At 41.0% G+C, this 23,071-nt stretch overlaps 2 protein-coding genes and 1 non-coding gene across 3 annotated transcripts; 1 reads left to right on the top strand and 2 right to left on the bottom strand.

The window, feature by feature from the left end:
* Positions 1-375: 375 nt before the first annotated feature.
* Positions 376-5,584, bottom strand: tmem179ba (transmembrane protein 179Ba). Its single transcript, XM_063900174.1, has 5 exons — positions 5,453-5,584; positions 3,983-4,179; positions 3,059-3,196; positions 2,569-2,647; positions 376-1,708 (listed from the first exon to the last, which is right to left on the bottom strand). Exons 1-5 carry the CDS (start codon positions 5,546-5,548, stop codon positions 1,508-1,510), a joined length of 711 nt encoding a protein of 236 aa, XP_063756244.1. The 5' UTR covers positions 5,549-5,584; the 3' UTR covers positions 376-1,507.
* Positions 5,585-7,679: 2,095 nt separating this feature from the next.
* On the bottom strand, positions 7,680-18,100 carry prox3 (prospero homeobox 3). The gene is given in 7 exon segments (XM_063900963.1): positions 7,680-9,502; positions 10,854-10,959; positions 11,389-11,501; positions 12,510-12,617; positions 12,721-13,015; positions 13,017-14,508; positions 17,773-18,100. Coding segments are annotated over 7 exon segments (2,289 nt in total). The 5' UTR covers positions 17,774-18,100; the 3' UTR covers positions 7,680-9,328.
* On the top strand, positions 10,360-10,433 carry trnai-aau (transfer RNA isoleucine (anticodon AAU)). The gene has a single exon. It is a non-coding gene; the product is annotated as a tRNA-Ile (tRNA).
* Positions 18,101-23,071: the final 4,971 nt, after the last annotated feature.

Genomic DNA, 23,071 nt, shown 5'->3' with positions numbered 1-23,071 from the left:
ATAGAGCAAATTACATGCTTAAAAATGAGACATAAGTTTAGGCTAAAGCTGGCAGTTGAAAAATATGCTGTCATGTCTCAGAATAAATATATTATTTTAGTTTTATTTGTACGTGAAAAATGTTTTAAAGAACACTTTCACATTCATGACATCCCCATAGCCACAATAATAACATTATGACTACAAAATATAAACTAAAAAGAACCTCATATTAACTGCCCAAAGAATTTACTCTATTTAACACAAAAAACAAGACAGTAATAACGTATCTCTGCTACAGGTGAGTGCCTGTGATCAGCCAGCAGAGGGAGACACAGGTCAACATGTATATCCCCATTTCACTCAAACACATCAGAAGAAAAACCAGTTGAGTCATTGCATTTTAAGTCTTTGGTTTAATGTGTGTCAATCAGTACAAAACAGCCTTTTAAGGTGCAATATCCCAAACACCGGACAGACCGGAAGTTTGATCAACACCTGTGAGTGAACCTACACTAGATATTAGAGCAGATATGTAACACATTGTAAAACATTATTTGTAACATCATTTTGTGCCCATTTTTTCAAGCTGCAGCAAGTGTTTCTTTAAGCCGTTCAGAGTGAGACCAAACCCTCCCAGATCTTATGACACAACATTTTAAGACAACTGAATACACTCCAATGCGAAATGAAATAATTCATAATAAATAAAAAAGACAACCTATAGACTAAAAAAGGGTGCGCACATGACAGAAAGTCACTATGCAAACTTTTCAAAAAGGTAAAAAAAAAAAACTGTTGTTAAAGGCACACTAGAAGTTTGAAGACGATTCTGCAGCCCCCTTGATTTTCCATTTTCTTATTATTTCGATTAGATTAGATAAACGTTAACGATCCCAAATTGGGAAATTGTTTTAGATTGGGGAATTGTTTTGCTGTGTGTGGACGTTTCAAGTTCAACACCTAGAAACTTCCACACACAGTGAAACAATTCTTCATCCCAGTGACCCCTACAGAAATGTTGGCCAATGAGCAGAAACTGCACAAATAAAGGGGCGGAACGCCGAGCCGACAAGGCGTGTTCCAAAAACGCTTTGAAAACTATTAAAAAGAAATTGGCCAGGTAGCTAAAAATGTCTTACAAATCTGCCAGTCACATCAACAACTATCAAAATCAGAACACTGATGAAATTACAGTTCTTGTTATGTAAACAAAATACAACAATTCCACATTTCTGAGTGATCCAGGCCAGACTACTCTATTGACGTGTGTGATTAAATGTGGGAAACAGGTAAATATAAATATCTTTGGACTATGTGGTCAGCCTGCCGATCCCCATTTCTATTGTACATATATTTAAATATGCCTAATGCGACATATACAAAATAATGTGTTCTATGTCATCTCACAAATCTGTTCACTGATGTAGCTGAAAGTAAAGTCATGCACAATAAATGTATTTACCCTTTCCCACGGAATCATGCTGAAATAATATAGGTGTTTTGTAAGTCATCTGTGAGACCGTCCTCACTGCGGTCTTGCAGGATTGTTAAAGAAAGGCTCTGTCTCAGCAGCTGTCACCCCCGCGTCTCCAAACAGCCCCCCGGCCGGGCCCCCGTAGCCGCTGAACCCCCCTGCAATGATCTTGGACACGGAGCCCTGACGCCTCTGCAGGACCACCAGAGCCCCGATGGTGATCCAGAAGAAGAAGTTCACCCACACCGCCGTCTGAAGGGGAGTCAGGGGGAAGACAACGGGTGAGGTGAAGTAACATGTTTTCTAAAATATGTTTAAATATGCAAATGAGGCTAGATCTAATTCAACACATTGTGCCCACTTATAGTGTCTTGCCAGAATTAAGAGTAATGTGAATCTTTTTGATCTACATTTCTGTAGCATGTACAATTCATTCATACATCTTTAAAAGATGTATGAATGAAGCTCAGTCTTCAAGCAGGAACACTGGTTATACATTCATTCACTTTGCAGCTGGATTAATGAGCTCATTTCTGAGCGTTCTCTTTTAACCAATTGCGTTTCACCACAATCTCCAGCAGCCAATCGCCGTGCTGCTTTAAAATCTTTCCTCTCTCTACTGCAGTCAGCTGTGATTTCAGGTGTTTATTGCTGCAGGCCGCCTGCACCCCAACCACCTCCAGTCATCACATCTAGTGCCCAGAAGAGCTAATCCAAAGACCACACCTCCTCTTCAACCCTTCTCAGAATCAAATCCAGATCTTCATCATCACCACTGTGTCTAGACCCCAGGGGGGTTACATATTATACTCATGGCTGCACTTCTCCCTTAAGATCTACACTATCAGAATCGGGGTCTAATCGCCAAAGGCTATTAACATTTCCATCACATGGCGCATGAGAAAGTACATGTTCTTTAAACATAAAATTAAGTCTTTTCTGATTGAACCGGTTACATCTTGTCCCTGTACTTCTTAGACAAACGTTTATTTGAATTCAAATTAACAACTTGAAAAATGCTCTTATGAGTGTGTAGGTTGACTGAATTCTGTTGTTCCCCTTTGTTAATGTGTCGTATAAATAAAATGAAGATCTGAAAGTAGCCCACTGACCTCGGCTTTATGGAGACTGCTGTAGAACCTTTCCCCTTTAAGCGGACTGACCCAATTCCTATCCTGGGCCTCTTCACAACTTGGAAACAGAAATAGATTGCATGTTAGAAAGTAACACATCATTAACCCATCATTTCATTCATATCAAATCAGTGTTAAAAGTGACAGATGACATCTTCACTGGCAGACTAAAATCCTTGTGAAATACTGAACTTCAATTCAACAGTTATACAGTAATTTATCATCTGCTTGTCATGTCAAGGGAAAAGGAAGTTTAGCTTCTGTTTACAGAACAACTGAAAGTATTTTTAATGTTCATAAAGGAGCATGAAAACATGTAGTGAAGCTCACAGGGTTTCAAGTTTCATTTCTGACTTGAATGTGAGAGGTTAGGTTTGTGTGTGTGTGTGTGTGTGTGTGTGTGTGTGTGTGTGTGTGTGTGTGTGTGTGTGTGTGTGTGTGTGTGTGTGTGTGTGTGTGTGTGTGTCACCTGGTGATGTTGTGAACGTTCTGGATGACAGAGTTGCAGAGAGAGTCGCGCCCGATCTTCAGCATGCAGCCCGAGATGAGCAGGAAGAAGAGGAAGACGCCGCTAACAGCTAACGTCAGGTTCATCCAAAGGCGATCCCTGCAGAGAGTGGAACAAACGGAAAGAGGGTGAGAAACTTTTTTAGAAGAGATGGAAAACAGAGGAAAACAATGTTTTTGAACCCCTGAACAAAAGAGAAGATGACGCCAAACTACAACATGTGTGTGACTATTTTAAAATAGCATGACCCGCTGTCTTTTTTGGATTTGTGCAACATATTTTTCCCTTCCTCTCCAGTTCTGCAGCGTGCATTGTTGGACAAGCTTTGGTTATGGCACTATGTCTGTAAAACTCGCAGAAAAGTTGAATTACACTGTCTTCCTAATCCGCCAAAATAAATTCAATAGGTCTTGGTTGAGTGTCCCCTAAGTGCCGCTTCAGTCAGTCAAACCAACAACAAAAATACTCTGGAGTAGAGATTGAAAATGTAAATGTTTTAGCAAGCAAAATACCAAAAGTCCAGATTTTAAAGTCCAGCTAGCCATTTTTTACAACTGCTCAAAATCCCTTCGATTTTTGTGTTGCTGAACTTAGAATTTAATGAAAACCAATATCTGACGTTGGTGTCCACTTTAACACATCGTATTGATTATTGATGCCTATATTGAGTGTAAACATTGACTAAAGCGCCATTTTAAATCACATTCAGCTTAGTTATTCCTGTGTGTGATCAATAAAGCTGATATTTTTCTTCCTTTTAATCTGAAAGCCAGCCTTTAAACAAGTTCAAACATAGTTGAATAACTGAATTGAGCTGTGTAAAACATCTCTTTTTAAGCCTAGACAATAAAATGAAAACGTCAACACACACACAGATGCTGTTACCTCCTGATTTCCCTGTCGATGCACAGAGTGTAGACCCAGTACAGAGACAGAGAGAAGCACATCACTGCCACCAGGACTGATATCGCCGACACAAAGTAGCACAGAGAGGGGGAGCTGGATGACTGCACCCCGATCAGGCTCGCTGTGGCATTGTAGTTCACAAGTCCATAAAGCATGCACCGACCTCCAAAATTACCCTGAGAAAAGATGACGTTTCATTTATTTATTATTTAGTTTCATTCAATATGCTCAGTTTGGCCACACACATCCACAGTAAACACACATTCACTGCAGCATCTGACTCCCATAAAGGAGTAGAGAGAATAATTAGGCACGAGGAACCTCTGGTCACATGATGAGAATGGACACATGACTCTCTGATAACTTGCGCACACACATTTCACAGCTCACACGTTTCCAAATCCGTGAAGAAGAGAAAGTTGTGTTCAAGGGGTTTTAACCTTCAAAATAAATGTTAGTTTTTCACAGAGCCTGGAGCATGTAGCGTAAAATAAGTGCAGCTAATTGTAGTTCTGTAGTTCTCCCCAGGCGTCTATACTGTGTGTTGTTAAGTCTCAGCCCAAAAGTAAAGGTTAACAGCGGTAGGCCTAAGTACATTTACTCAATCACTGTACCTGAACTGTATCTGAGTAGTTTCATTTAATAGTACTTTATACTTCTAGTCTACTACATTTTGGAAGCAATTGTACAGATGTATGTATTAATTACTTTATAAATTCCGGTTTTAAAACACAATACTTAGGAACAACTTTAAAAAATATGATGATGCGATATAGAATAAACCATCCAACATTATATTTAACTAACTAAAACCATGAGTGGTTTTAAAGTTCATTGGTAGCATTTAGCAAAGAAATGGTTTGTTTGAAAATATTTAATTTCCAGCTTCTTAAATGTGAAGATATATTTTTTTAAATATTTAGATTTCAAATGTTTTAGTTTTCTCTGCAATGACTACATCTTCCTAATCGTAACATTTGTCCATGCACCATTCTCGATGCAGTACTTTTACTTGAATTTGAGTATTTGTACAGTGTGGTAAAAGTACTTTTACTCAAGTATGAAATCTGAATATTTTTCCCACCACTGAAAACATAGACACATGTCCGAGTCTTGCAACACCCGCATTTCGCAACAAATATGAAGAAAGTGAAAGTGTGGGGTGTTTTTTTTGTGTACGTAAAAAGGTGTGACAAACGATGTACAAATTGAAGACTAATCTGGTGCCTGTGGTAAACCAGACAACGTATGAATGCAAAATGAATGCATAAAAGGAACAATTCATTTCAAAGAGCCATAAATCCAACCTCTAAAGTGATATTTCGGGGTTTTTTGTGAGCACAAATCTCTCATGCACACACGCGGTGACAAAGTGAGCGTACCCGGAAGAGGCTGGTGTTAAAGTAGCATAACAATTAGGATAGTTTTATATTTTCTACGTAAAGTCACCTGGACTATGGTGATGGAGGCGGCGGTGACAATCCCACAGATGAAGCAGCTGGCGTACAGAGCCAGCTCCAGCAGCAGCAGCCCCGGTAACACCATCTTCCCGCGGCCAGGCTCCTGTCTGACAGCACGAACCGTAAGGCACACATGGTGAGATACAGGAGACTTCCGGTCAAGTGTTTCAAAATAAAATCTTAGAGGAATAGTACAGCTCTGACGGCAATTAACGTGCAGTAAATCGAAAATACTGAGAATGTATCGAAGAATGCGTTGAAGAAACAGTGCAGACAAGTACAAATACATGCATTTAAGGAAAAACAATTGTGTAGCTAAAAAATAAAACATATATTAATTACAATAAGGATAAGATAACTCAAGGCATAATAGGAATATTCATTTTTGTCTTTAACTTACCTTTTAGCCTACCTTATCTTTCTAAACCTTTACAACTTTACTCAAAATACTTTCTCATAACCAAAGGGTTTACAGGTTTACAAAAAAGGGAAAATACTCCATGCAGATCTTACTGAGCTAAATCTGGTCAAATGTTGCAATAATACAATGTCAATGGAGCTATATGACACCATGTTGATCCCCCCAAAAAACTCACCTGCCTTTCTTTATGCAATTCAACAAATGCTTTAAATTTGAAGTGGCGAGGGTTTGATTTCCGGCGTTATTTCGGGGACTTGTGTTTCAGTTCTCCTTCTTGGTCCAGCAGCAGCCTGCAGCGAGAAACCTTCCCATGAAGAAGACTCCTTCCTGGGTTTGGTTTCAATAAGCTTCCCTTGAGTGCCACAGATAAGAAAATGCATGCAAATTGTGTATTTGTCACACTGATGGGCAGTGGAACTTCAACACTGAATGTCATACAGAGCAATTCTCCTCGGGTCAGCAGCTGCTCTCTACGGATAACCCAGAAAGAAAAACTGAAAGCTGTGGGAAGGGATGCTGAACCTGCTTTTCGTTAATGCAAATGCGAAACGTTTACACACATATTAAGTTATATTATAATGGCACTACTGCAATATTGTAATGCTCATCATAAGGTTGCATTCATGTCTGATAATAAAAGTTATTTTTGTTACTACTTCACTATCAGGTGGCTAGACTTAGTCAAATGTTGAGCTACTAAAAGGCCTGTCGGTGTGTGTGTGTGTGTGTGTGTGTGTGTGTGTGTGTGTGTGTGTGTGTGTGTGTGTGTGTGTGTGTGTGTGTGTGTGTGTGTGTGTGATGCCTAATCAAACCTTGTGACTCATGTCATATGACCATGCTTTTCTGATATATGTAACACAACTTTCAAGACCGTTAAAAATAACATTTCCAAATAAATATGTATACGCTTCGAATCAATGAAACAGCACTAAATTGAATTTCTGTACAGTAGTTTTACTTTTTAGATTCTTGCCAACAAAGTTTTCTGCTAGGTGAATAAAGTTACTGTACTGATGGAGTTCCCCTGTCCAGCGCTGATAGGCTGTACACGGTCTGCAGTCAGGTTTTGAGTTAATATCGTGTGCCAATTCTGCCACAAAAGGCTATTTTACATGCTGTGAGGAGTTCTTTGAATATTGAACAACTTTCTTGTTGTGGTGCAAAGAGGACACTTTTAATGTAATTTAAAGCATCAGTAACAGCCTTGAAGTTGAATTGGTTTCAAAAGGCCTTTGCAGATGTAGATACCAGCTAAATAAAAGCAAAAATATGTACATTTCTTTTCAACGGCTGAAATGTGACCGGTTTAATTTTTGATGTTGAAAAAGGGAAACATTTGTAGGGAACATTTACATTTACGTGTTTTTCTATTATAGATATTTTTACATTTAGTGAAGCTGCAAACTGAACAGGTTGACTTTTTTTTTAATCTCTTAAAGAGTTAATCAAGCTGTTATCTGGATTATTCAACTGTTGATGAATAATAAATACATATTTTTTAAAGAGTTTTCATCCAGCTTGTTTGTCAGAAAACAGCAGCTTTTTCAGCAAGACTGGTTTGGATTAATGTCTAGCATACCAGAGAAAGTGTGTGTGTATGTGTGTGTAGTGTTGAGCCTCTTACAAACCTAACATCCAATGAAAATATGTGTGTGTGTTTTAGTGTGTTGATAGATTAAAGGCTTAAAGTGTGACTGTTTTAGTGTTGGCTACCAGGATTTTGTATGTGTGTGTGTGTGTGTGTGTGTGTGTGTGTGTGTGTGTGTGTAATGCGGATCCAGTCATCACAACACTAGCCTGGTATCACTTTAATTCACTGATAAGTTTAAACACCAACAATTCACATCACTTCAAGTCTGAATGAGGCACAGATCTAAAGAATAGAGTATGTACAATATAAAAGAGAGACCAATAAAACCAATGACAGAAACAGAAGAGATCACAATTCAACATGTGATGCAAACGTAGGAAACATGCACTTCAACACGTCACAGAAAGCAGTCAGTCAACAGGTTTCCTCTGGATAAAAGAGTCATGATATACAGTAAATACTCAAGGTTTCTGTAATACCTTTGGGAAACATATGTCCATATATAATAACTGTGCCATAAGTATCACATAAGGAAATCAAAAGTGAATATTTAAACATTAAGATAACACCAAGTTAACAACAAAACATTACTTTCACTATTTTAAATTCAATATATTGGCCCTCTTTTAGCAGAATTTTAATTACATTGTGCCATCATTTACAAAAGCTTTATAATTATTCCATATTGAACAAAGAGAAGGATATACAAGCACAACTGACTGAAACCACTGCCCTGATAGGTAAAAGTTTAAAATCTTACAATTCCCCAATCATTTTTAATATATTATGCAACATTAATTAAGATTGGTCCCCATCTTTTCTTTTACATTTTAATAAATGCAAATATGAAAGCCTTATGTTGTTGGAAAAAAGGGGAAAGCATTCTCACAGACGTGGAAAAATATCAGTATCTAAAATGCAAAAGCTGTAGGGCTCACTAATTAAATAAAAATGTTCTTCTGATACTCCGAGAAGCACACACAAGGCAACAATAACTGTTAATATTCTAGCAAATAATCATATTTAATGTTCTGCCTACACCCCTAACGGGAGAGCAGCATTGAAAGGATTTGGGAGAGAGTAACTGCTAATCATTACAACACAATACTACTGTTTTCAATCAGGAAAACGTCTATCAGGAAAGTAGGTTCCTCAGACTGCTCTCTTTGAAATAGAAAGTAATGATGAGGAGAATGGTGCCCCTAATCTGAGAAACAATGTGCTTAGGTAGTGGTCTCTCTTGAAACAAGTACTTGTGCAGCTTGGTAAACAGTGGTCAGCATTTCATTCGATTACTGAGGGATGCATTGAATGGGCTTTCTTGTAAAACGCAATCATCTGCAAGAGACTGCGAAGGAATGCACACTATATATTCATAATGAACAATGTATCACACAGCAAGTAAACATATCTCATTATCAGTCAATTCCAGTTCTGTGGCCGCAGAAACTCTTGTTTTCTTGACAGTTCTTTCAAACCCGTGTAGCAGCACTGGGATTTCACGAGTCAGCTGACTGGTGAGGAATGTTTGGAAATGGTTCTGTCCTGATTTAATTCAATGGTACGGTCACGTTCCTCTGTAAGTGCGGTCACAAGACTCTTATCACAGCACTGAGTGTCAGTGTTCACCCGGTGTGTGTCCGTGTTTTTGAGCATGTATGTCTCTGTACAAATACATTAAATACTCTTGTCTTTTGTCAAAATGAAGGAAATAGTAGAATTGATCACCAGTTCTCACAGTATGGGATTGAATGGTTTGTAATGCTTTAATAAAATTCCCTTCTTGTAGTGACTTTGTGTTTTACGCATGCGTTTGTATACTGTACATGTACCAGATGAAAGTGGTTTGATCCTCAGCCGACGGGACAGCCAGGCAGCCTGAAGGCATCGGGTACGGGACTGTCCATCTTACAGATGATTTTATAAATGCCTTTCTTCCAGCAGGGGTCGCTGTCTCTGCCAGTCCAGATGGCTGAGTAAAACTCCCTCAGAGCCACCTCGGATATCTCGATAAACCTCTCTGGGACCTGCACACAGAAATGTGAATGTCAGAAGACAAAATACCCCAAGGTCCACTGATTTAGGACTTTACAAATCTGGACAGAAATGATTCACATAAAAAACTAAAAAACAGAGTTGAATGTTGTATATTGTGCCCCCAGAGATTATACAGAGATATTCAATACTGTCATACATCATTTATAACCATGCATTTTATAAATAATTGCAATACTAAAATTATCATATTTGAATTCATACAGTATTTTAGCATAGTTATTTAGATTGACTGGTTTTCTAGTGCAATATACAGCAGTTGATAGGACTTATTTTGCCATGTTGTATCTCTCTGGATACCTTATTGTAATATTTCCCTGTTTTTGTTATAAGGTTTTTTATCAGAGCATGGAGTTTGGTAAGGTGATCACAGGATTTGCGAAACTCCATAATGTAGCAACAGAAAAAGCACATGCTGAATAACAGTAATGAAGAGTTTAAGACCTGGGCCCTGGAATTGTTAATGGAGCGTGGGCATCATTAGGGTTATTAATTACACCTGTGGTCGTCCTGCTGTCTGAGAGACATGTCTGCAGCAAAGCTCCCTGTTTTAACACGCCTAATCAGCCAGTTAACTGAAAACACCTGTGTAGCTGCACTTTCTAATATGTGTGGGCCTAATTAAACCTTTTTCCCTGAACCCAGATCTGCTTTGTTCCCTTGTTTTCTTCTTTACAGCATCACTCATTTCAGTAAAGTGAGAGGTCACTAAGCACAAAGCTATTGTGCTTAGATTCTCCGCACAGCTCGTTCCAAGAATAACATGGCCAGGTGATTTCATATGGTAAGTATTTACGAAGTGCTCAGCATTTTGTACCGTGTTATATATGGCCGGTTAGCTCAGTTGGTTAGAGCGTGGTGCTAATAACGCCAAGGTCGCGGGTTCGATCCCCGTACTGGCCAAAGAAGTTTTGAGAAAGACATATAAGGTCACTGCCATTCAGCATCAACTCAATGAACACTAGAAGTTCCCAGGGAATTTGAGTAAAAAAAGTTTGTGCATGCATGTATCAACAAATCCTCACATTTAAAAATAAAAACAAATGCTTGTAAACTACTTCCCATTGAATATAAACAATAAGGAAATGATACAATAGCCCTTTACAGACCAAGGCTATGTTATTATAGACATTATAGCAGATACAGTTTGATTATACATCCTGTTTGTATATTATTCTTTACATGAACACACATGTTACCTTGGGTTTCTTGAATTTAGAAAGGAGTGCTCAAACATACTGCCATAAAAGAAACATCGCAGCTTATCAGAATCAAGGTACCCAATCTATACAAGACATGCTACAAATAGAGCACTCTGCTTACCTGGTAGACGTTACTTTTGTTGTAGTGCATGTTCAGTATGCGGTAAAGCTCCGTATCGCGGCCCACTCGCAGCTGACCCTCTCTGTTCAGACGAGGTGCACCATCCCTGATTACACACAGAGAAACACACTCATTTACATTCAATCACTGTGAAATCCATCTGGACAATTTTTCTGTAGTTTTTCTAATGACTAGTATTATTTCTACCAAAAAACCCCTCCAGAATCCTTTCTAACGTTCCATTAAGTTCCATAATTTATTCCTGACCACTTAAAAAAAATAAATGGACATTACAGTCACAATTATGTTGTAAAACACTGTTGCATGAAACAGGATACCCTCAAGCATGATACAAAACCATTTAGTCATTGTGCTCCTCTCTATGAAATTGCAGCATATGAACAGCATCTAATGCATGAATTATCAAAAATAGAAAAATTCCCTGCCAAAATTCCAGCTCCTCTCAAACCAAGTGAAACAATAGAAGTTTTGCAGCAAATGGGTTTAACTTTAACCGGTGCCAACTGAAACCCACCGGGTGAGAGCCTCGCGGACAGCCTGCCGTGCAAAGCGCTCCATCTGGATGTAGAAGAACTCTCTGAAGTTACTGAACCATTTGATCATCTGCGAGGTCACACAGCGGTTGAACTGCACAGTGGACAGGAAACAGCAGGACAGGAAGTGAGCGGGAAGGACAGTGAGCGAGGGGGGCCCATTAGATCATTTCATTCAGCATTTGTAATTCTATAAAACTTGACTTCAAAGAGAGCTTGAGCCACAAGCTAATGTTTTAATCTGTCAAAGCGAAGGGACGAAATATTTACATAATAATCAGATTGCAATGAATGCGTTTCTGTTGTTGTTAATACAGTTGTTATTCGATCCCCGTACTGGCCAGGTTTCTTTTAGGAGAGTCCTTAATGTTAGCGGCTCACAGTTAAATAATAATCTCACATATAATAACACAATTACTCTATGTATCAGCTTCTGAATCACTCCACACTGTATAGGAAAAAAAAAGCGCAATAAAATAACGCAAGCCACTCAAAAGTATAGGAAATGTAAACAGTTAAATATCTCCTTTAGTGTGTTTAACCTAAAATGACTACATTGTAGTATACATTTCCATAAAACATTTTTTGGGGATGTTCAGTAACTTAAGTGAAAAAACATCATGTATATTGTATTATTATATTTTTGTATCTCAATAATGGACCAAATCTTGTTATGGGATACACAGTAATGTAAAAACAATTTTTAAAATGTCATTTTACTTTGAATTTAGTGCATTTATTTACTCAAGACACATTTGAGTTTTTCAGAATTATTCATTTGTATTACTTTTTTGTTAAGGCCAATTATCAGTGTTAGTCTGAAGCGTATGTAGTACATGGTTGAAGAACGGTGTGGAAATGACCATAATATTTAACCTGGCCTGATGTGAAATGATTGAGGCATAGCGCCATCTCCTGGTTCTTCAAGTTTGTTTAGCGTCTATGGTTTGATGTCTCAAGAGTTTATGGAAAAACATGCTGTCTCATTTATTTTAGTCTTAATGTAATTTTTAGGTTACGATAATAGTCCTGACACACACACACACACACACACACACACACACACACACACACACACACACACACACACACACACACACACCTTGACATCAGGGAAGTAGGTCTTGAGTGTGTTGGAGCTGGGGTAGCGAGCGTAGAAGAACATGAGCTTGGCTTTCTTCAGGTGGCAGGGAGACAATCCCTCCTGGGTGTAAACATGAGGCCAGTTAAGGAGACACACACACGCCCAAACACACTGATAAAGAAACACATTTCCCTCCCCCATTCCTCCCCCACTGTGGACAAAAGGATATTCCTCCAGCAGTCAGGTAGAGCTCTCCTCCATCCATCCCTCCTCCTCTCATCCCCCCGTCACCCCTCATCCCCCTCTCTCTGCCCCCGTGAGCGTGGCGCGCGAGGGAGGGGTCCAGGTGACCGAGCAAGGGGAGCGGTGGGAAAGAGGGGTGAGACGAGGGGTGAGAAGAAAACTCCAAGAAAGGGTCGGAGTTCAAGTAGTCCTTGCGGGACGGGGGCAGGTGGGAGAGCTGAGGGTGGTGGAGGGAGCGAGAGAAGAGCTGCTGCATGGAGTAGTGAAGGAGGGGGAGAGGGAGGGGGGGGAGGAGGAGGTGGTGGAGGGGGGGGCGCGGGGAAGGAAGAAGAGGAGGAAGAAGAGGAGGAAGAGGACGGGTGGAAGGACGTGGAGAGGTCTTTGGGTTGTGAAGATGGAGGCAGGAGGGAAGGGTGGGAAAGAGGAGGAGGGCGAGCTAGAGAAGAGTGATGAAGGGTGAGGTTTGGGTGGTGAGCAGAGAGAGGAGGCCCGAGGAGAGGGTGGGCTTTTCGTATGTCAGGTGACCTCTGAACAGCCAATGGCATCGCTAGATCTGCCGGTTCAGATCGGTGAGGTGGCGCACCACTGCTCCTTTTTTGAAGCTGCTTCTCCCTTTCTCCATCCTGCCTCCCTGTTTTGTCCTCCTTCCCTCTCATCTTTTCCTCCCCTCTTCCTTGTGTTAACAGCCCCATCCACACCCCCCTCTCCCTCCCGCCATCATTTCCCGGTGGGAGAAAGGAGATGGCGGCAGGAGGAGAGGATGGATCAGTCATCTCGGTGTAAAGGCGGAGGACTCGGTCGATGACTCGAGCCACGGCGCTGCCCAGCTCCACCTTCAGCGCCTGAGCGAACTTCTGCCCTCCCTCCTCACCCTCGTCCTCCACCCCTCCATGCCAGTCCCCTCTAACCAAACCTCCACAGTCCAACCACAACCCCGCCTCTTCCATCACCCCCTCCAGGTGCAACCCTCTCCCTCTCTCCCCCCTCCCTACGCCGTCTTTCTGCTGCTCCTCTCTCTGTTTGTGGAAGCTGTCGAAAGGGGAAACAGAAAGAAGAGAAAAAGCTTCTTTCTCCATCTCTCCACCGTCGATATCCTCCTCTTCATACATTCCTTCTGTGATGTCCTCCTCCTCCATCAGTCCAGCATCTTCTCCTCCATCTTCTCTGTTTCTGCACCTCCCTTTCTTCTCCTCCTCCTCCTCCTCCTCTGCCATGTGCTTTTCCCCAAAAGCCCTCCATACTTTCTCCTGCAGGGCCTGCAGTCTCTCTCTCGCCTCATCCAGCTGCTCCTTCAGCTCCTCCCTTTCTCTCCTCCTTCCCTCCCTCCCTCCCTCTCGCCTCCTGCCTCCCTCCTCCGCCTCTCCGTCTTTTGGGCGGCTCTCCAGTTTCATCCGCTTCACTTTTAGGACGTCCTGACTCCACTCTGCGGCGAGCGCCGCATCGCCGTGCCTCTTCTTAAAGCCCATCAAGCGGTCCTCTCCATTCATTGCTCCATCATCTCCTCCATCGGCCCCTTGCTCCACCTCTCCTCTGTCCTCCTCCAACTTTCTGTCTTCCTGTTGCCTCAGGTTTGTGTTGAGTTGCCCTCCAATCCTCCTGGGTGCTCCACCTGGCTGGAGGAGGTGGTGTATTAGGGGGAAACCCGGGGGTCTGAAGGCTGGAGAAGGGCGCCCTGCACTGGGTGGAGCAGGGAGATCTGTGGAGCTGAGAGACGGAGCAAATGCATGAATCTGGGGAGCGGAGTCCTCGAAGAGATCAGTGGGGGAATCCATCACTGCAGAGTCAGACAGAGGAGAGAGAAAGGCAGGATTCATGTGTTTGCTGAGGTTTTTGTAGTTGTTAAAAGCCTCTAGTGTAGCCTAAGATCTTATTTATCAGCTCATTTACGCTACACAGGAACATAGTGGATCTATACATTGAAAAACAGTCGTCTGATTAATCCAAAAAGAAAAGTATTGTGCAAAATAGTTTAAAAATTAGCCTTAACCACTTGTGATATTAAATAAGAGTCTTTTTTCTGCGTTTCTACTTGAAAACTTTGATAACGGTTTCCTGATTATACTTTCATTCTTTTAGTCTTGAATAAAGAACTTAAACTGCTATCTTACTGTGCAGTTTTACTACTTTTACTGCATTTAAAGGCCATGTTTTTCACCACAAAAATACCAAATAATGTCCTGTTTTGCAATCGTGATTACACAATGTGGACATCTTGATGTGCCTGGCACAAGACTTCCACTTACCTGGACAGCAAAACAGGTCACCAGCCTCCCACAGGACACAGTCGCTTCCAGTTGTTAGAAAAATGGGCTGCAACGTCCTCGCATAAAGCTGCATAATATCAGAAATGTGACCATTTTGAGTATCTAAACACAGAGAGGTTAATATCTAAATGGCACATGCAGCTTTCTTACATGGGGCGAACAACACAACAGAAAGTGACCAAACTGCGTAGGAGTCAGAGAGAAAGAGGGAGTGTGTGCAGGGGGACAGACTGGGGGCTGCAGCAGGTTAACATCTGGCTCCTGATCTTTGTATCGCATCACCCCCTCGCTTCAAACTACCTTTCCTGTTTCTATCAACTGTGTGCTGTCTAAGAAAGCACATTAAAAACACATGTAACAAAATGGAGGGTGATAGCAGTGTTTGGATTTGGAACTTGCCGTGCAGCACAATAACAAAGTCGTGATAACAAATGTTTTTATAGCTGGAAAATATTGGCAATAGTTACTTCTGCATAGCGTCACATACAATAGCTGGAAAAGCTTGTAAAACACAAAAGCGGACGTGTGGCTTATGAATAACAAGTAACAGTTATTTTGTGTAAAACAATAAAGGAAATACAGTTTGCTTGGAATGTATACAGTAGTGCTGCAACATACACTTATTTTATTATCAATTAATCTGCCCAAGGTTTATCTATACATCCTTTTGTCTTTAAAATGTCAGAAAAATGTCTTTACATTTCTTGTTTTGACAGTCACATGCCATCAAAAAATCCAATTGAATATCATTTTAAGAAAGAGAGAGAAGCTGAAATATGTTTTGAGATCCTGAAAATGGCTTATTCTGACATTTTTGCATTCAAAATGTCTTTATTGATTATCCAAATATTGATAATTGTTGCATATAACACACAGAGGTGTAAGTGGTTGTTCCACAGTATGTAAAAGTATATACAAAAGCATATCTCACTATTCAGTCAAGTTTGAAAACAAACACCCTTTATCTTTTTTCAGTATGTAACCTCCTCTCGCCCCTTTCCCCCTTTTTCCTTCCTCTCTATCCCTCTCTCATCCTCTCTTCCTCTCCTCTCTCTGTTATCAGTGCAGGCAGCTTGTTAAGCACTGTTTGATCAGAGTGTTTACCGTCAAACACTCATACACACACACACACACACACACACACACACACACACACGCAAACACTCGCACTCATACACATTCACACAAAAGAGAAAAAAGGCTTGAGAGAGGCTGACAATGGTCAATGGTCCTCGGGGAGTGAAATAGAGTGAGAGTAGTATGTGTGTTTCAATGTGTGTGTGTCCATATGAGAGTGTGTGTGTACAGCAGTCCTACTTAGCATTGATAACACCCCTAATCCACTTCAGATGGATACACTAGCGCTCACCCAACAGAGAGATGGATGGATGATAAATGGACAGATGAAAAAGAGGTGTAGGAAGACAAAATGTAAAAACAGACAGACTGTTTTTTACATTTTAGGCAGATAGATAGATAGATAGATAGATAGATAGATAGATAGATAGATAGATAGATAGATAGATAGATAGATAGATAGATAGATAGATAGATAGATCAGTGCATTGGTCCCCCGGTGCAACATGAAGAGAATAATCCCACTATAAATAGCTAAATATCAATTATTCAAATGCCCTGTCCTCTCTACTATAATACAGCCCAGATGGCAAAGCAGCCAATGCGCTTATATCAGGGACAGATTAGCTTTTCAAAGCCAGCAGAAAGCTGCATAAAATATGAACACCGAGCAATGAAAGTGAAAGCTGTTAACCACTAGATTAGACTTAATAATGGCACTCTTGGACTGCTGTAGCTGTCGCTGGGAAAACTGACAACTCACGCTCAATAGAGCACACACTGGTATTAAATAATGTAGGCCTATATTTGGTCATTCTAATCTGTGTGCATGGGCTGATGGCATGTACTAAAAGAAGGGGGGGAAATCGCATAGGCCAACATGTAACCCCTCGGTGTCCCAAATAATAAGGCTTGCAGGCCTAATACTACAGGCATTTTTAAATGAATAACAAACACATATTTTGTAAAAAAGCAAAACTGTATTACATAAGCATAGATATATCAACCATAACTGCAGATTTGTTTGGCATTCTATCAGTCAAAAATATCTGAAATAAAAACATTTTAAAACACATCATCATCAACAAAGAAAGAAACATTTTGTCCACACAGGTTATGAATGTACAACTTTAAAAAAGAGTATATTGTATATTGTGTAATATATATTGTTCTTCATATATGGCCTGAAAATGTTTCATTTGTTATTAATAATAAAATTATTAAATTAAATATTTAGTTTGGTTATTGATTAAATCATTGTATATTTATGTATTTATTGTATTATTAAATATCCAAAAATGTATGACTTCTTAAAATATTCTCTCTCTCTCTCTCTCTCTCTCTCTCTCTCTCTCTCTCTCTCTCTCTCTCTCTCTCTCTATCTGTCTGTCTGTCTGTCTCGTGGGAATATGGTTACTTTGAATAATTTATATAATGTTTGAAGCTTATGTTTGAAGCTTCCGCGTGCCAACATCTGCCGGTGATGCCACGCGCGAGAAATCCTCTTTGACCATTCTGACGCACGAGCTTAGTTAGTGTGTGCGTGCGCGCGCGCCCGTGGTGCGTCCAGTGACTAATTGGCAGCGGTGGACTAATGTCGCAGTGTAAAAAGAGAGTAAACACAGTGAGCCGTAACTCGAAGCCTATTAAAGGCGGAGAATGTCCTATTGTTTTAAGTTTTTAAAAGATGAACTTACTCTCTGTCACGGAGAAGAGCTCCAGCGGTGTCAGCGGGAGCTCCTCACTCCTGTGGCCGCTCCTGTGCGCTCTGCCTCGGTCACTTTTCAGCTGGCACCGGGTGGGCCTCGGACATCGGTGCGGGCAGAAGAGAAGCAGCCAGCGGCGAGTTTCCGGTTATTTCCTGCTCCCTCCGCTCTTTATCTGTCCTTTGTTCCGCAACTCTCTCAGTTTTACTCTCACTCACCAGCTGCCTCCTCTTTACTCGAGTTGTGTCACGGTGCAGTTTCCATCCGTCTATCTACCTCTGGCTGGCATCATCCTCACGCGCTGCTCCCGGTGTGGAGTGGCGAGCGGTGGGCGGGCGAGCGGGCTCGAGAGCTGGCCACTTGACGGTCCGGTCCCTCCCATGTTGGCATGACCCTCAGTAAACGCGCACACACACACACACACACACACACACACACACACACACACACACACACACACACACACACACACACACACACACACACACACACACACACACACACACACACACACTAGATAGATTGTGGTTTAATGCTAACTGATATCAAATGAATGCAATTAGCCTTTCGGATAATTCACATAGCAACAGTTTGTTGCACTTCGCTGTTCTTGTGGGTGATGCATGACCCTGATGTTGGCGCAAGCATTTTTTAAGTGTCGCTAAACATATTCATCCTAAAGTTTAACAAATGCGACTTTTGCTTTAGAAAATAATACTTTGGTAAAAAATGTGGCAGTTTCAATGTACTAGATTTTCAAACGCACAAAGAAAAACTAATTGAGAGCAAGACACGTTATTTCGATTGATTTGTGTAGACAAGGTACCTTGACCAAGACTGAAGAACAAGTTAAACAACGTTGGTAAAAATGAAGCCAAATTACACTAGTAAAGTCACAGATTTTAAGCAGCACAGTCCCACCTCCAGTATTGAAAATGTTATATTTACCTGTAAAAGTCAGCTCATTCATTTACAGTTTTATCTCATCACAGGAATTTTCTTTGAAACAGAACATAGAAACCACAAACATAACGCATAGAAATCGGGAGAAAGGTGACCACCACACATTGATTTAAATTTAAGGTCATATCTAATATATTTACTAGAGCAAACCTTTTCACTTTTGTTGTATGAACTCATTTCCAAAGGGTCAAACAATCAAGGTTAAGGTTAGGTAAGGTTGAACTCACACTCAACACAGAACTCACATTCAGGAGAATCAAAACTGAATGATACATTTTTTTATTTTAATATAGATAGGGAAGTAATCAGGCATAATGATGGGATAATGGCATATTAAATACTAGAATACAGTACCTGCACTAAACCTCAAGATCTCTGTCCTTGTTAGTCCGTAGAAATCACCTTGGCTCCTTCAACCACAATAGAGTCCAGCCTATACTGTATGTAATCAAAAAGTTATCGTCTTTTAGTTTGAAAAGGGATAAAAATGGAACATTACAAACATTATGTTGTAGTCACATGCCATCAAATTTAGCTTTGGATGAAAAAAGTAAAAGAATGCATCCTTAAAAAATATATATTTTCAGACTTTGTATTATTGATATACAATCGCCTTGATGACTGCAACATGAGAGTAAACTGCAATATCAAGGCAGAGTACTTTGTGAGAGTTAATGGATCCTATTTTGATCATTTTTGACCATTATTCATTTGTGAAGTCTCATTTGAAATATCCGCAAAGATTTACCTCAACCTTGTTGCATTTAGTTTTAAACTTCCAAGTAAATGCTCTACCTCGAGCAGCACTTGTTGCTGGGAATGTAAGCCACGGTCTCTAACTTTAATATCTTCTTCTTATCATCTTTTGGAGCATTATCTATTTTTTCATCCATCAAATGCAACCCCAGAGTAACCTTCCTCCAAATTCACTCTCTGTGTCTCATCTCATTTCTATGTTTTCTCTAATTCTGATTAAAAATGGTTAGGCAGTGACAGAAAAGGTCGCAGTTGTTATGGAAACGAGGCTGGTAACAAAAGCTGGACACACAGGGATGGAGGGAGAGGGAGGTTGGGGAGAGAAAAAGAGCGAGATGGGTCTGAATAAACATAAACATGTGGAGAACAGAGGGTAGGAAAGAGAGAAAGGTCTGAATAAATAAAAACATATGCAGGGAGAGGATGGCGAGGTCATGAAACCATCTGCAATAATAAATAACAAAAGATAATATGGGGTTTTTGTCATTCCACGAAGGCGTTCGAGCCTCAGAAGTGTGTGTCTGTGAGTGTGTAGTGGCAGAGTGGGAGAATGCGATTGATGGATGGATCTGCAGCTGGAGAATACTAAAAAGCACAAATTGTTCATGGAAAAAGCTTACCCAAAAAGCCTCAAATTGTATGTGTGAGTGCGGGAACGTCATCTCTCTGAGGGCTCGTATTATGTTAACCACTTAGACCAACATCAAACACACTCTCCCTCACTCGCACACACACTTCAGTACAAGCGTGAAGGTGCCAGCCATATAAATAGGACGTCCCAGAGCGAGAGATATAAAGACAGAAAAAGAGAGAGGGGGAGGTAGAAAAAAAAAAAAAAATTCAAAGGGGGAGAGTAGAGAGAAAAACCTGAGAGGGCAAGAACAGTAGGGGGGGGGGGGGGGTAGATATGAAAGGATCAATAGATGGCATAAAGTGTATGTTCATTGATTTACTTACAGGGAGAGAGGGATGGAGAGGGGGGAGGAAAGGATAAAAAGCAGAGAGTGGCAGTAAGAGAGAGAATGAGGGGGAGTCAGCCATATTAAAGTGGAAACAACAAATCAGAGCAACACTATAAAGCAAAGGACAGTGTGATGTATGGAGACCTCATTAAAGCGGCATTAATCAATAGTTAGATTAACCAGAGGTCAAATGTATGTGTAACGTGAAAGAGGTCCGCCTCTTTTAGCTCATCACTCTAATTTTATGCAAACCAAACTTTAACTCCTGATAGCAGAATACTAAATCAAATCCAATTGTATCTATGGAACCCAATAACACACACCTTGTGTCAGGGGGATTTACATTGTGTACAGAAACAAAAACAAAGGAATGACAGTGTAAAAGAATTCTATTAAAACAAACACAATCCAATTGAAGAAATGTTTGGGTAATTTAAAATAAAAAATAAAATGAAAACATATAGGAGGATGTTCAAGGCAAGCCGGAGCCAGCCCTAACTAATAATAACTTTATTTGTATCACATTTGTCTAAACCAAATCACAAAGTGCTTTACAAAATACAAGAGGATGATGTTGGTTTAAAGATAAGTAACCCAAAAAAAAGTATGTGATACAGAAAAGAAAGCTCAGTAACCATACCAAATCTAAAATATATAGATGATAAGATGTAAACAAAAAACAAAGGGTAAATATCAACAGCAAATAGTAAAACTCTGCTTATTCTTTAGTCCTATTTTAGAGAGATGTAACTGTTCGTTGGTCCGCCATTTTTATCTGCTGTTGTTTTAACTCATCTTAAACTGAGGGTCTGCCGGGTTCTGTGGTTTCAACGTTTCTCTACTGTTCTATATTAGCTCCTTTTTTACAATGTATTTCCTCTGTGTTTATGTGAGCACCACATGTGTAAGCCCTCCTTGGCAAAAACCTGATTCTGACCATCAGGTCCTGAGTTACAGTGAACTACACACTGAGAGAGAGACAACATATGTCAAGACTGACGGACACAGAAAGAGAGAGACAGGTTGAAACGGAGCATGTGGAACAGACAGACAGACCGACAGACAGAGCGAATGAGTGAGTGTGTGTATGTGTGTGTGTGTGTGTGTGTGTGTGTGTGTGTGTGTGTGTGAGAGAGACAGAAGTGTACTCAAATAGCTCAGGGCAAGGTGACAGAGAGAAACCAACGGACAGAGAGGGATAACAAGCTCACGGAGGGGGGAGTGTGTGTGTGTGTGTGTGTGTGTGTGTGTGTGTGTGTGTGTGTGTGTGTGTGTTAGAGAATGAGAGAAAAGGGAAGAGACAGAGGGCGGAAGGGGGAGAGGGATAGAGGAAGTTGAGGCAACAAAAACAAAAACAGGGTGTGTGTGTGTGTTGGTGTGTGTGTGGACAGCCGAAGGTGTCATAGTGTGCTGTTTGGCTTAATGATGACCCACTGGGCATGTAGGTCATAACGGTTTGAGGCTCAAAGCTATGACTGTATGCCTGTGTGCATTCATCAGCGAGTGTGTGTGTTTGAGTGTATGTAAATAGGCGCACGTATGTAAAGTGGGTCTTTTAGCGTGTGTTTAAGAGTGTGTATGGTCAGAGGTTGGAGAAGCAGTTTTTCTAGCCGATAGGACTCAATAGATACTTAGATGATACACACACACTGTCACACTCTTACACCCACACATGCTGCAAATTCAGTTTTTGGCGTCTAAACACACACACCAACAGCTGCCCTTCATGTCATACATGCACATGTAATGCACCATGCAAGGCACTAAATTATGCACGGATATACACACAAAAACACACACACGCACGCGCACACACACACACACACACACACACACACACACACACACACACACACACACACACACACACACACACACACACACACACACTGGGAAGCTATTATGCTCTCAGGATGGAGTGTTTTGATGGTATAATTGCAGTGACCAGTGAGGAGAAAGAGAAAGAGGGAGGGATGGAAAGAGGGATGGGATGGAGGGAGAGTAAAAGAGGAGAGTGCTGACACTCTCAGCATGCTAATGTTGCGAGGTTCTACACCCCCCCCCCCCCCCCGATTTCAATCCCATCCTCCCTCCCTCCATCCATCTCTTTGTCTCTCCATCTTTCCTCTCTATCTCACATCCTCTGCATTTCACAGGTGCAGCACTAAAAAGAGGGAGAGAAAGGTAGAGAGGCAGAGGGATGAGAGGAAAAGAGGGGTGTATGACAGGATGAAGCAATGTTATCTCTCGCTTTCTCTGCCATCCCTCCACCCTCTTCAAGCTCCCCACAATGCTGGAAAACAAAGCCAGAAACGGGAGGATGAAAACAGAGGAAGAGGGAGGGTCAGTGTTTCCCTCCCTCTTTAACAATGGAAGGATGATCTCTGCTTATCCTCTAATCACGGCCCTCCTTTTTTCCTCTCCTCCGTTATCGCTTGCTCCCTGCAAACCCCCAGATTTTTCTCATCTGGTGAGAGAAAGGGTAGCCTTTTCCTCACTCGGCCTCCCCTTTTTTAGCCGCCTCTCCATCTGTTTGTCCTTCCATCCCTCTCTCCTCTCCAGAGAAGGGATTTTGTATGGCACTGATCTCTTTCCTCTTTTTCATTTTC

The sequence above is a fragment of the Eleginops maclovinus genome, chromosome 14, assembly GCF_036324505.1.
Source record: "Eleginops maclovinus isolate JMC-PN-2008 ecotype Puerto Natales chromosome 14, JC_Emac_rtc_rv5, whole genome shotgun sequence".
Classification (NCBI taxonomy): Eukaryota; Metazoa; Chordata; class Actinopteri; order Perciformes; family Eleginopidae; genus Eleginops; species Eleginops maclovinus.
Note: the sequence above shows the minus strand (reverse complement) of the source record. Positions and strands in the feature narration are given on the sequence as shown.